The 15,714-nt window shown below is 41.2% G+C and overlaps 1 protein-coding gene across 1 annotated transcript; it reads right to left on the reverse strand.

Annotated features, from left to right (window-relative positions):
* Positions 1 to 8,964: 8,964 nt before the first annotated feature.
* Positions 8,965 to 13,244, reverse strand: LOC137262249 (glycine N-acyltransferase-like protein 3). Its single transcript, XM_067800056.1, has 5 exons — positions 13,170 to 13,244; positions 12,866 to 12,982; positions 12,423 to 12,525; positions 9,807 to 9,924; positions 8,965 to 9,477 (listed from the first exon to the last, which is right to left on the reverse strand). The coding sequence occupies exons 1-5, from the start codon at positions 13,242 to 13,244 to the stop codon at positions 9,069 to 9,071; spliced, it is 822 nt and encodes a 273-aa protein (XP_067656157.1). The 3' UTR covers positions 8,965 to 9,068.
* Positions 13,245 to 15,714: the final 2,470 nt, after the last annotated feature.

The following is a 15,714-nucleotide window of genomic DNA, read 5'->3' on the forward strand; positions in this document are numbered from 1 at the left end:
TTCAACTTGTTACATGCAATCCAGCCGTCTACGATGCATCCAGAAAGGACCTCAGTGTCCTTCTTGGAGTCAGGAGTTCATGCATCCACCACCAGTGCCTACGTGTCGTGTGAATTCTTTTCACATAACAGTACAAAGTAAACTGCAATAATACTATTCTCACAATCCTCTGCTCTGTCTAGTATCAACTATCTACCGTTCTTTGAGAAACAAGGTGGCATTATAGAGAGCAGTTGTGATCAGTACGATCTCTAGGAAAAGTAAGACTTGATTTAACGCTGCACATAGCCTTTATACACATGTAATGGGACACTATGCGCACGTATCCATGTATTAACGAGTGTGGCCTTTTCAGTGCAACAGCCTCGTCAAAACTAATGGATCACGTTTTAACCGGATGGATGGGAACGCCTTAATTTTACACAGCCTACAAACTCGTACATATGGGACTGGACACTACCCACACGCACTACGCACTACGCACTATGCATCACACAGTGACACCGACAATTAATGAGTGAGTGAGTGAGTGAGTTTTACGCCGCACTCAGCAATATTCCAGCTATATGGCAGCGGTCTGTAAATAATCGAGTCTTGACCAGACAATCCAGTGACCAACAACATGACCATCGATCTGCTCAATTGAGAACCGATGACGTGTCAACCAAGTCAGCGAGCCTGATTCCCGTTAGTCGACTCTTACGACAAGCATAGTCGCATTCTATGACAAAGCATGGGTTGCTGAAGGCCTATTCTACCCCGGGACCTTCACGGGTCCCAACAATTAATACTTATACACATGGAAACCTAGCTTTACTGTACTTGAGTAAAACCTCTTCCCAGGTTTTACTTTGGGAGCAACATCTCGTTCCAGTTACAGGTGCCTGTAGAAACAAATGAGTTTGAACGGCAGTTATCAAAATTAGGCCTGTGTTTGACATGCTGCTCTTAGCTCTAAGTGGAACACGCATGCGGATGGTTTAATGACTTGACCAAATTAGCTATTCTATGCGCGTACAATTTCGCGGACTGTTTACTATAATTCTGAGGCAGACACCGTCCAGAAGACTCGGCGTATGAATAGGAAAAAGGCTTTGGTCGGATGTATTGGCATCACGTGCTTCATCAAACACGTGGATATCACAATGAAGACCTTTAGAATATATCATGAAATATTTACGGCAAAGCAAATTTCAACAACGGCTAAGTATAGACAGTGTGTCTGATCATTATTATCTGGGGCGTCGCAAAATTTACAAATACTGACACAAATATAAAATTGAAACGTGAACAGTTCCAACGGTGCGCAGAGAGGTGTCGAAAGAGATCGGCGGCTTCTGATATTGCTTGATTCTGAGGAAACTATGTTTTTAGGAAAATCGCAATGGGCGGGTAACCACAGAGTCAGTTGACTCTGTCATTCACCTTTCTCATTTGCAAAGTAGCTTCTCTTAAACTTTATACCGTGATCTGAACTATTGACATGACATGTTTGCCATACATGACCCGAAAGTAAGCGTTGGAAACTTTATGCCAATCTTGCAAGTGTTGTCTTCTCTTACGTAAAACCGTCAACCGTTAAATTCTCTGTCCTCGTATTTAGATTCTGAACAAATAACCATTACTTGCCTTAACGTTTGCAATTCAATAGCTTAAGTTTAATTTGTTGACCAAAGTTGGTGTAAAATGTTTAATCCGAATTTGTTTCATGCTATTTTCAATGATCATGACATTTTAAAATGATATAATGCCAGACTGTCATTTCTGGCTGAAAACATTGTATGAGATTAAATATTTTGGACGCAGTACGTTTTAACTGGCAATATTTACAAATATCACACAATTTGACAATCAAATTTTTGATATCTTAGTTTATGAACATTTGCATGATTCCGTGGTACTTGTTCTCATCTATATTACCAGTGAGGGAGTGAGTGAGTGAACGAGGAGAGGGGGCGTGAGGAGTTGGAAAAGGAGGTAAGGTGGGTTCGTGAAGGTGAGGAAGAGGATGGGTGATATTCCAACCATGGAATGTAAGGATATTCAAAAGACGCTGCTCTAAAATTGTTGTTCTTTGTCGCTGTGACCTTCCTTACAAAATACCCCTTGGTCAGGCAAACATTACTGTTGCAACATGCACAGCAACTACGACATCCGCATTGCAACATCATAATATATAAATACGTAAAAAAGCACACTTTTTTCACGTATATTACGGAAACACCAGATAGATCATGAACGAAAGCTGGTATTACGTGAAATGATGCCATGCCTGTTCATTGCTGATAGCATCCTCTTTGACTTTACAATTTAACAGTACACATGGATCCTGATGCAGTAAAAAATATTTGAAATGGACAATATAATTTATGAGAAATTGTTTTATGTCTTCCGTTTCTCATACGTTCAATATATTCCCCAGTTAAATACGCATTTAGCAGTTGTACCGACAATGGCATGTTCATCCATCCGTACATTCAGTTTCTACCGCTATTATTAAATCTTTCCCCTCTTTATTAACAAAGCGATAAGCCATTTTGAATTTAGCATTGTCTGTATTTGACTAAGTCCAATCACAGGTGCACATAGGCGCAGTTCAGTCATCACAAAATATCCAATCAAATGACGTATTTGGAATAATCTCAAACCCGATGGCTTCATTCATCTCCATAGACACTGGATTAACACGTTGTATCATGACAAACACCTCTTTCTTTATCTGCAGATGTTTGAGAGCGAGATGGGACATGACAACCTTTCCGTACCCATTGCCTCGGTGTTCTTCCAGCACGTACATCACCCCCAGACACCCGTAGTGATAGGTGAGGGCGTATCCCAGCAGCGACCCCTCCCGGTTGTACAGACACGTGGACGGAAGAGTGTTATTCAGTGTATGATGTAGACTACGGACACGTCTCCATTGCAGAGTACCCACATGGAACTCACCTGCGTAGCATGGTCTGTCGTTAGGCTGGACATGGCACAGCCCTGAAAGGACCTGTGAGAACAATGATTATTATATGCGAAAACTTCGTGTTATCCGAATTATCTCGAATTTTGTGACACAACCGATTAGAAAGGACCAATCTATTATTTCGAGACAACAGTTATATCGACACATCAAAGATCAACAAAACGGTTTTTGGCCGTATCTATTGTAGGAAACTTCGTTTAGAACGAGCTCAAAGGGAGCAATGAAACAAGTCGTAATATATGTCTTTTCATTATAAGTGTTTGTTATTTAAGGTACAAAACATGCAGTCAGTGTGGAGATAGGGGGTACCCGGTAGAGTTGAATCACTTCTGACAGAATGGGCTCTAGACGTCGAGCTCCCGTGTATTTTCGTTTGTATGGTGTCTATGTTGAAAGAAAATACAATTTTTCGTACGTTTTACCTGCAGATGTTTCAGTGTTCATCAATACAGAATTGTACACATTACAAACCTCAAATATGATCTTAAGTGATTTACGCCAATTGCATTAGACAGACAGCAGAATAACTGTTTGATAGCGATGATATAGTAAACTCCAGAGCAGGGTTCTCTATTTTGCTTCACATTGGTTAAAACTCTCGACACAGATTTCATAATGCAAAGAAGCTGAGAGGAACAACGCCATCGTGTGATTGCAAACATGCGAGTCCAGAGACTGTAAGTCTCCTCAAGCACCATATCGAGGCTATGGAGCCGCTAGTGGTCACAGGCATCAACACGTGACCTCCCCAACTCCGGCAGACCCTGTGTCACCACTCCTGCAACCCATGACCGCCACATCCGGTTGCGCCATCTACGCCAACGTCAACTGCTGCCTCCACTGCATCCTCGGTGTTGGGATTGCGCAGGATCTCGGACCAGACTGTCTGTACGTGACGGTAGGACAGTCAATGGTTGTTACGTATTCCTAGGTTGTTGGTTATCTGTACAAACATCTTTAATTTCTAGTCCATGTACTACATGTCTCTGAAACATCCAATTAACATCTGGCTTTGAGTTACATGGTTTGAAGAGTAGTAATGATACTATGTCGTCCGTTCTCGCTGAAGTCAGTGTAAAATATTACATACCTTTGACGCAGTATGGTTAACTGGCAATATTTACAAATATCACACAATTTGACAATCAAATTTTTGATATCTTAGTTTATGAACATTTGCAAGTTCCGTATTCGATGTAACGTGTGATGCTCCATGTTTTATTACGCAAGTCCCTGGTGGAAGTAACATGTAAATGATTCCGTGGTACTTGTTCTCATTTATATTACCAGTGAGGGAGTGAGTGAGTGAACGAGGAGAAGGGGCGTGAGGAGTTGGAAAAGGAGGTAAGGTGGGTTCGTGAAGGTGAGGAAGAGGATGGGTGATATTCCAACCATGGAATGTAAGGATATTCAAAAGACGCTGCTATAAAATTGTTGTTCTTTGTCGCTGTGACCTTCCTTACAAAATACCCCTTGGCCAGGCAAACATTACTGTTGCAACATGCACAGCAAACTACGACATCCGCATTGCAACATCATAATATATAAATACGTCAAAAGCACACTTTTTTCACGTATATTACGGAAACACCAGATAGATCATGAACGAAAGCTGGTATTACGTGAAATGATGCCATGCCTGTTCATTGCTGATAGCATCCTCTTTGACTTTACAATTTAACAGTACACATGGATCCTGATGCAGTAAAGACATTTGAAATGGACAATATAATTTATGAGAAATTGTTTTATGTCTTCCGTTTCTCATACGTTCAATATATTCCCCAGTTAAATACGCATTTAGCAGTTGTACCGACAATGGCATGTTCATCCATCCGTACATTCAGTTTCTACCGCTATTATTAAATCTTTCCCCTCTTTATTAACAAAGCGATAAGCCATTTTGAATTTAGCATTGTCTGTATTTGACTAAGTCCAATCACAGGTGCACATAGGCGCAGTTCAGTCATCACAAAATATCCAATCAAATGACGTATTTGGAATAATCTCAAACCCGATGGCTTCATTCATCTCCATAGACACTGGATTAACACGTTGTATCATGACAAACACCTCTTCCCTTTTTTTAGAGATGTTTGAGAGCGAGATGGGACATGACAACCTTTCCGTACCCATTGCCTCGGTGTTTTTCCAGCACATACATCACCCCCAGACACCCGTAGTGATAGGTGAGGGCGTATCCCAGCAGCGACCCCTCCCCGTTGTACAGACACGTGGACGGAAGAGTGTTATTCAGTGTATGATGTAGACTACGGACACGTCTCCATTGCAGAGTACCCACATGGAACTCACCTGCGTAGCATGGTCTGTCGTTAGGCTGGACATGGCACAGCCCTGAATGGACCTGTGAGAACAATGATTATTATATGCGAAAACTTCGTGTTATCCGAATTATCTCGAATTTTGTGACACAACCGATTAGAAAGGACCAATCTGTTACTTCGAGACAACAGTTATATCGACACATCAAAGATACAAAACAAAACATGCAGTCAGTGTGGAGATAGGGGGTACCCGGTAGAGTTGAATTACTTCTGACAGAATGGGCTCTAGACGTCGAGCTCCCGTGTATTTTCGTGTGTGTGTCTATGTTGAAAGAAAATACAATTTTTCGTACGTTTTACCTGCAGATGTTTCAGTGTTCATCAATACAGGGACACTAGAATTGTACACATTACAAACCTCAAATATGATCTTAAGTGATTTACGCCAATTTGCATTAGACAGACAGCAGAATAACTGTTTGATAGCGATGATTTAGTAAGATCCAGAGCAGGGTTGTCTATTTTGCTTCACATTGGTTAAAACTCTCGACACAGATTTCATAATGCAAAGAAGCCGAGAGGAACAACGCCATCTTGTGATTGCAAACATGCGAGTCCAGAGACTGTAAGTCTCCCCAAGCACCATATCGAGGCTATGGAGCCGCTAGTGGCCACAGGCATCAACACGTGACCTCCCCAACTCCGGCAGACCCTGTGTCACCACTCCTGCAACCCATGACCGCCACATCCGGTTGCGCCATCTACGCCAACGTCAACTGCTGCCTCCACTGCATCCTCGGTGTTGGGATTGCGCAGGATCTCGGACCAGACTGTCTGTACGTGACGGTAGGACAGTCAATGGTTGTTACGTATTCCTAGGTTGTTGGTTATCTGTACAGACATCTTTAATTTCTTGTCCATGTAGTACATGTCTCTGAAACATCCAATTAACATCTGGCTTTGAGTTACATGGTTTGAAGAGTAGTAATGATACTATGTCGTCCGTTCTCGCTGAAATCAGTGTAAAATATTACATACCTTTGACGCAGTATGGTTAACTGGCAATATTTACAAATATCACATAATGCGACAATCCTACTTTTGATATTCTAGTTTATATACACTTGCAAATTTGGTCTTCAATGTGACGTGGTGAGCTCCATGTTTTATAATGGCAAGTGCCTGGTTGAAATAACATAGAGTACTCAATCTCGTCACGAGGGAGTGATTGGACCAGGAAGGGAGTGAGGATGTGGGAGTGAAAAGGAGGTAAATTGTGTTCGAGTCAATGAGTGGGTTTAGTTTTACGCCGCTTTTATCGAAAGCCAACCATGCGTGGACGTCCACTTCGTGGTCTGTCCACGGTGATCCCAGTCTTTATGAAGCGTTAATGGCATTCGATGATCGCTGGCAACAACACTGCACGTCGTCTTTATCGGCATCATCTGCATGGCTCCTTCACTCTCTTCAGCTGTTAACCGTGGCATGTATCTCGTACTTGTGTATCATATCATGCATTCTCTCTTTATTTCCTACAGAATCATTCTACAGGTAAAATGTATGCAAATACTACTTGACTGCGGCTACGTTTGGGCGACTGACAATGCTATGTAAACAGAAAATGGAGAAATGTTACCTGCCAAACAAAAATCTTAATCTTGAAGACAATGTTCCTAACGCTTTTTCACAATGTCAAAGACACGCTTTACTTGTTTTCACCAATGCAAATCAGTGGAAAATGTTTTAAAAGACTGAAATCACAGGAATGATTCTTTTTCAATTTTACATATTTTGCAACAGTTGATTCTTGTTTTAATAGATGAAAAACGGTGACGTTAAAGGGTTTATTGTTGTCTCAAAGCAGAATTTTATTTCAACCTTTCTTTTGGAATCCTAAATCGCTGTTATTGGTTTATTTCGGAGTGGTCGAAAAAATAAAAATTTAATTCTACTGAAAAAGATTCATTTCACTTAATTATGAATGCATCTGAGAACTTGTTTTCGTGATTTGCGCAAAGTTGTGTTGTTCAGCTTTCTTAATACAAGCTAATGTCTTTGAACATCTCTTTGATGGTGTTTCAGTATTTAATAAATGTAGGGGGTATAACGTTTCTTTTGGCAATTTGTGTATCCAATTCTACCTTATTGTCAAACCTCAAAATAGTAAAAAAAACTAATTATTTCTTGTTTCTCGTGTATGTTGAATACATTCCAGATATACTACCGACAGAAAATAAGGGAACCAAGAAATTGAATGTAGATGTCTTTGACTGTGACAGGGTCCGTTATCGTGGCGTATCTCCCAAACGCAACATCCAATGACAATGGAATTTCGCATAATGCATGCCCAGCACGTGCTACACGTGCATACAGAAGTTAACTCCTGTAAATGTACGGGAGAAGTCGCAATCACTAATGCAATAGAGATTGACACTTACTGACAGAAATGCCTCCGAGGCAGTATCTCGGTGAAGCAACAAAATGGAGAATTGTGGGGATGATAGAGTGGGGGACTTCATTATGTGAAGTTGCCCGGCAGATGGGTAAATCAAAAAGTGTAATTTCACGCCTGTGGGATAAGTACCGTCAAACGGGTGGGGTTGCAACGAGACCTGGGCGTGGTAGACCAAAATCAACGACACCACGACAGGATCGTCTCATTACGTTAATTGCTCTACGCGATAGGTTTAAATCGGCCCCTGCCATCAATAGAGAATTCCGCACACTCACTGGAAGACGCATTTCAACCTCAACCGTTAAAAACCGACTCTATCAAGCTCGTCTGAAAGCAAGACGGCCTTTTAAGGGTGTCACCCTTTCAGCTCACCATAAGCGCCGAAGATTGGCATGGGCTAGGCAGCATCAGGGACGGGCTATGCGCCACTGGCGTTACACCATGTTCTCTGATGAGTCAAGGTTTTGCCTACGATTCACAGATGGTAGAAAACGTTGTTGGCGTCGGAGCGGGGAGCGATATGCCAGGGAGGCAATTCTTGACCATGATCGATATGGAGATGGTAGTGTCATGGTGTAGGGTGGGATTACACATGACAGACGATCAGATTTGGTCATCATTAACGGAGCCATGACTGGTCAGCGATACGTTGACCAAATATTGCGTCCTGTTGTGGCTCCATTGGCTAGAGTTATCGGCCGAAATTTTGTATTCCACGATGATAATGCCAGACCACATCGGGCCCGAATTGTCTCCGCTTATCTCCGACAAGAAGGTATCCAGACATTGGACTGGCCCTCTAAGTCCCCAGACCTGTCCCCAATTGAACATCTCTGGGACGTTCTTGGTCGAAGGATGTACACCAGGGACCCAGGACCCGCCAACCTGGCCCAGCTTGGTGCAGCTCTCCAAGAGGAATGGCGGGCAATACCACGGGCAACCATCCGGAAATTGATTAACAGCATGCCATCAAGGTGCCGTGAATGTGTTGCCCAACATGGTGGACACACCAGATATTGAACTTGACGCCTAAAATTGATTTAGTGGATATTTAAAGCAGTTTCAAATTCGCTATTATTTCATTAGTTCCCTTATTACTTGTCGGTAGTATATATAAGAACGCGCTGAACAATTGTACTGACATGACAGGGCACTGCTTGCCCGGTGTCATGGCTGATTGTGATTTATTTGATCTATATCGTCGGATAATCGAGACTGCATTTTTTTTGCAATTATAAACAGATAAGCCGTTTTGAAGTTCGCATGTCTTTATTTGACCAGGTCCAATAGCCGATGTACATACGTGCAGTCGGTAATGTTTGAGAAGCAGACTGAGAGATACTTTATCTTCATTTCAGTCATCACAAAATATCCAATCAAATGACGTATCTGGAATAATCTCAAACCCGATGGCTTCATGCATCTTGATAGACACTGGATTAACAAGCTGTATCATGACAAACGCCTCTTTCTTTATCTGCAGATGTTTGAGAGCGAGATGGGACATGACAACCTTTCCGTACCCATTGCCTCGGTGTTCTTCCAGCACGTACATCACCCCCAGACACCCGTAGTGATAGGTGAGGGCGTATCCAAGCAGAGCCCCCTCCCGGTTGTACAGGCACGTGGACGGAAGTGTAGTTATTAAGTGCTCGATGTAGACTACGGACGATGAGTCTCCACTGCGTAGTTTCCACTCGGAATTCACCTGAGTAGCTTGGTCTGTCGTTAGGCTGGACATGGTACAGCCCTCAGGAATGGGCCTTTGAGAACAATGACGAAAAAAAACTCAATTCAAGTTATCCGAATTGTCTCAAACATATCAACATAATTTACAGAAGTCTAGAACTTTTATAATAACATAAGCCATGTCACGGTTAGTAATGAAGCTTATGATAGATCAGGAATGTCAGCAATATGTTTTAAGAGATTTTCTTAAATCAAATAACAAATGTATTTCAACGTTCGATTCCCCAGATGGGTACAATGTGTGAAGCCAATTTTCTGGTGTGCCTCGCTGTGATAGTGCTGGAATATTGCTAAAAGCGGCGTAAAACTAAACTCACTCACTCACTCCAGATGATAAATGTACCTGAGTTTCAGCGTATCTTGCTTGACCCTCATTAACATACAGTCAGTGTGGAAAAAGGTGGGTACCCGGTAGAGTTGCATCACTTCAGACAGAACTGGCACAAGACGTCGGTCAATACCTGATAAATAGAAAGCGGGTTTCAAGTAAGAAGCTGTATAAGTGCAATGATCTAGATCGCGATGTTAACATTGCCTCAAGATGTTCTGTCCCTAGCTGCGTTGAGTGCTAGTTTGTCTGTTGTTTGACGCCACACAATAATATTATAGCCATATGGCGGCCGCCTGAACCAAACAATCCATTGATCAAGTGCATGAAAATCGATTTACTCAAATGGGATATGATGACGTTAGCGAGCCTGTACACTACATCGAAAAATTCACCTCTTACGACAAGCTTGGGTTAATGAATTCTAACCCAGATCTTTACTTCTTGAAACAATACAAGCTCAAAACCTCTGGTGGCTGCGCAGAACATTTGTTAAACTCTCTAACATATCAAATCCAAATTCCAGCAAAAAGTCTTCATCCAACAGAGATGGGAGGAAACTACTTGAAGCACACTGTTATCCAAAATATCAGTAACGTTCTTCGGAGAGATGTTTACGAAGGGTGGGTAAATATACAATCTTTACGACTAAATGATGACATTGATACTGAAACGTGACAACAATTTCCCCATAGGTCAAAAACCTACTTTTTATAAACATTATTTGAAGGGAAATGTTCAATTCTTTATTATCTACTGAAAAAGATAATGTTCTTACCTATGTAGAATTTATTTTCCTATTTAAGACTATGATATTTCTTTAGAATATAGGGGTATCAGCTCCGTAAAATCGCACTTACTTTCGAAAAAATTAAAGTAAAGTAGAGAAGCCATTATTCCTAACATATTGCCTACAAAGAACGTTAAGGGTGCAAGATTTTCTTTTCTGTCTTGCTATGAAAACATACATTACAAGAAAAGCTAAATAGCAATCTCAAATGGGAAGACGATATCGATGTAGATATATCAGAACAAATCTGGAGAGATTTTCACTTTGTACCTTTCAGGACAACTTAAAATTACAAATCAGATGGCTTCAGTATAGAATTTTCCAAAAACCATTACAACTAGCACGGATTTAACAATATACTGACGCAATCTGCTGCCTGCACATTCTGTAATGTTAAAATGGAATCCATTGTCCACTATTTTGTGTGTGTGTACATGTGCAAAACGTTGTGCTAGTAACTCAAAAACCCGGACTGAACAAGATACAGTCACAAAATTAGTTCCGGGTGCAAAACCATTCATCTTTGGATATTTAAAAATAACGAAATGATGTATTAAGCCTGATTACCATCGCCGCAAAATACCATATACATGTATATGCAAAGAGATGTTCTAATTCATACCCACAGTTTGCTGGATTGAAAAGTTACGTGTACACCCTGTATGAAATTGACAAATGTACTGACCTTTCGCGCTGTAACTATGGTAAATTCTTCATCTTTTGTTCATCTTACATAACGTCTTCACATAGATTACAACAAAAATGTATTCTTTTAGTCTACGGATTATCTTCCACCCGTGTCCAATTTGTGTATTTACATGTACCATGAATGTATCAATTATGTACCCATTTTAAAGAAATAAAAGAAATAAAACCCATTTTAAAGATAAAAGATAATAAACCATTCCATGTCATCATTTTCAACCATTAAGACAACAAATAACTTTCGTAGCGTATGTAAAATTGAAAAATAATCATTCCTATGATTTCAGTGGTCTAGAACATCATCTGTTGAATTGCATAAGAGAAACTAAGTAAAATATATCTTTGATATAGTGATAAACGTACATCTAAAATCATCTTTGTTACCATTTTTGCATGTAAAGTAACATTTCTCCATTTTCTTTCCACATATGGCAATATCAATCGCCGACCCGTGAAGGTGCGGGGGTACAATAGGCCTTCAGCAACCCATGCTTGCCATAGAAGGCCACTATGCTTGTCGTAAGAGGCGACTAACAGGTAGTCAGTCTCGCTGACTTGGTTGACATGTGCCATCGGTTCCCAATTGCGCAGTTCGGTGCTCATGCTGTTGTTGGACTGTCTGGTCCAGACTCGATTATTTACAGGCCGCCCCCATATACAGCTGGACTATTGCTGCGTGCGACGTAAAACTAAACTCACTCACTCACTCTGTCAGTCGCCAAAACGTAGCAACATTCAGCGGTATGTGCATCCATTTCACGTGTAGAACGATTCCATAGGGAATAAAAATAGACTAGAATGCACGACATGATACACAAAGTACGAGATATATTAATAGCTGACGAGGAAGAAAGAGCTATTGGGATGGTGCAGATGGGGTCGGCTTGACACCTCCTCTTGACAAATGTACTGACTTTTCACACCGTAACTATGGTAAATAAAGAGAATAAAGAGGGGCTGGAATGCATGCTATGATGTACAAGTAGGAGAAATATGCCACGATCAACAGCTAAAGAGAGAGAAAGCGCCACTGGGATGGTGCAGATGGGGTCGGCTCAACACCTCGTCTTGAGGGTTCAGCCGAGTCGACCCCGTTTAAAACTTTCAACAAAAAAAGATATGGTTTTATGCCTTACATTCAAATCGTTTCCCCTTGGACCAGTCCAGGTTGTGTAGAAGACTTCTCAGTGCTTCCTCGTCAGTAGCGTACAGGTTCACAAGTGGCTCCAGGTACTTCAGCTATGGAACGACATAGGCTATAAATCATTTTCCCAGACGACAATGTCAGAACGTTGTCACAGATGGTTTACCTTGAATTAATTGGAAAGTTTATGATGTATTGTAACAAATATACCCCCTCCAAGAATAAACAGGGACGGATATATGGGGAGGGACAAAAGTCCAGAAATATGTGAAAGGAAAAGTAACAATTATAAGTGAATGGATTTTTTATGTGTAATATAAGCTAAACTGTCGCGCATAGGCAGCTAGGAATAGAGGCAGTGTCGGATAGAAATTCAACAGTGTTGAACGATAGTAAACGTTCTGTTATGTTTACACAGGAAAAAGCGTAAAATACCTGTACATCATTTCCCTTCGCCCGAACAACCATCGCTCTGCAATCCGGCCATCTGTCCACAACGAATTCGTAATCAGTTACACGGTGTTCCAGTGCGGCTTCCACTTCTCCCACAATCTGAAATGAGAACGGGACAAAAAAAACTCCAGCCATCTTCTCTGCATAAACCATACTTTCCTTCGGTATCGACCTCTGTGATGAACACTTGTTTATGTAACAATATCTGTCACAGTTGTTTGGAATTGATACTGACGACAGATCCTGCAAAGCTCTGTGACGGGGTGAGGTAATAAAACAGTGTCACCTTAATCCACCTGTAAGATGTCTGGAGTATTTCCAGCATTTGTACCAGCTGAGCTTCATCGAGTTTGACCGCCATTTTGGGTGACGTGACCTTGAGTGACCTGGCCACGTGCTTAGAGATAAAATTCTCATGTGAGATATTTACACAAGTGTTTGCCGTAACCGTTCACCTAACTTCTCTCTGTATATTGTTTACGGTGGTCGGTGACAATGGATATATCTTGCTTTGGTTGTTTCATATAATGCATGTCTGGTGCAGACTACATACAGATATTTTGCAGACTACATAGAGATGTTTTGCAGACAAAATAGATGGAATCCAAAAGCAGCTCAGAATGTCAGTCTGACGCATGCCAAATTACTTTAGACTTGAAATGGCCTCCTTTTCTCATTTATATACCAGTGTCTGGAAGAGAAAATAACTTTTCCCTAGTGTATTTGAAAGAAACCGTCGGAACATTTCACTGACTGACTGAGTATTGTTTTTGGCAGCTCCTAGCAAATATTCCAGCAACATCACTGAGAAATGGGTTCACACATTGTGTCCTTGTGAGGAATCAAACTTGGGTCTTCAGCGTGACGAGCGAACGCTTGCACTACCCACCCCCAGAAACAAAGCAATGCGTATGCGAGAGTGATAAGTGAACGAAGATGTGTTTCGATTGACGTCCGAGCGGATGCTTTGAATTCGAATTCCGACCGTGGAAGGGGTACATGGGAAAGTAATTCTTCGCTCGTGAGCCAGTCAGAAGCTATGTGAGATACGAAATTAAGCTTTATTACTCACTCGCTGAAGATGTCACTGATTAATAAATCTACAATGTTGTTACTCACTGTGTAATAATGACTGAATGTGCTAATGACTGAAGAACCAAAATATCCGTGGTAGAATAGCCTTGTCGAAACGTGGACAGAACTTCAGAGAGAAAATTATTTCCTTTTAACAACGCTGTCAGTCAACGTTCTATGACACTAGGAAAGGCTTTACCAAGATCATCATTCGTTAACGATATAATTGTGTGGATCTGATAAATCCCTCTGTTTAATAACATAAGTATCATTCCTACAGTCCAAGAATCAAGAAATATCTAAATTAAAGAGTAACTGAATATATGGATTATGATGAGGAGACTTTCTAGAATTCAGACAGTAGCCAATAAAAGAAACAATAGCATTGATAAACACCTTTTCACAATGATGTCTACATAGTAGAATTGTTACAACCATATCACCCTGTTCTTTTCTATAGAGACGGAAAGAAAGAAGTGTTTCAGGCTATCAGTCTTCATTTTAATGACAAGTGCACTGCATTACCTTCTCACTCGGCAGTAGAGGAATTGGTCAATCAATTTTCAAACTTCTTTTCGGAGATGATTGCAACCATCAGGTTTTCACTAACTCATCCATCGAATGACGTAATGAGTTCCTCGCCTATGCAAGCTAGATGTGTTTCTTTTAAAGTCTTTGGCTCTGTCACTGAGACCGAAGTCACGAAACCTATGCCAAAATCAGCTCCAAAATCTTGTCCGCTACATCCAGTCCCTACATAGCTACTCAAGCAAACTGCTGCCTCATTCATTCCCATTTTGACGCAGATCATCAACCAATCCTTGGCAGGTGTTAAGCCTTTACAGTTTAAATCAGGCATGATCACACCACTGCTCAAAAAGAAAAAACCTGGACCCAGAACAGTTAAAGAACTACAGACCCGTCTTCAAGTTGGCATTCATTTCTAAATTCACTGAGCGTGTAGTAGCTACACAACTCAAGCAAACATGGCTGTGTACGGTGCTCAAGAGATATCTCAGTCAGCCTACAGAACGTTTCACAGCACGGAAAGTGCACTTCCGAAAGTACAAAATGACATCCTTCGAGGCACTGAATCTGATGGAGCAGTTGCCCTTGTTCTTGGACTTCTCATCCACTACTGACCATCAGGTACTACTTTCCACTCTATCTAAGAGGTGTACTGTCAGAGGAACCGCTCTGGTGTGGTTCCGATCATACATCTCATCATACAGATAACAGTCCGTCGCTGTTGATGGGCATATGTCATGCTCCCAGAAGTCAGAATTCCCCAAGGTGTTCCCCAAGGGTATGTCCTAGGTCCGCTGACAAGAAACAGATAAACGATCCGACTCTATCCTACTAAGAACAGACAGATTCATCTAAACCTGCTCCCTTTGGTCCAGTATAAGTAAATGAACCACATGTGCCTCCAAATGTTCTACAATTCACGATCTGTAATTAAGGCTGCTTACACAAAATTTAATAATAGAAGTTCATAATTAGTTACGTTTTCATGTTGTGACTTTCCCGTCAATGATTTACAATTCTCATAAATTAATAAATTGTTTATCACTTTGGTTTTCAATAATGAAGTCATTCTGGTGTGCAGGGGTGCAGGGGTGCAGAGGTACAGGGGTAGAAATTGGTTATCCTAAATACACATTGACTGTTTTTTCAGTCAGGAGGATCAATGCCTCAGAAGAAGATAATGCTCGTGAGAAGAGTAAATAGTAAAAGTAAAGTAAAGTATTCTTCAC

This window comes from Haliotis asinina, chromosome 14 (assembly GCF_037392515.1).
Source record: "Haliotis asinina isolate JCU_RB_2024 chromosome 14, JCU_Hal_asi_v2, whole genome shotgun sequence".
Lineage (NCBI taxonomy): Eukaryota > Metazoa > Mollusca > Gastropoda > Lepetellida > Haliotidae > Haliotis > Haliotis asinina.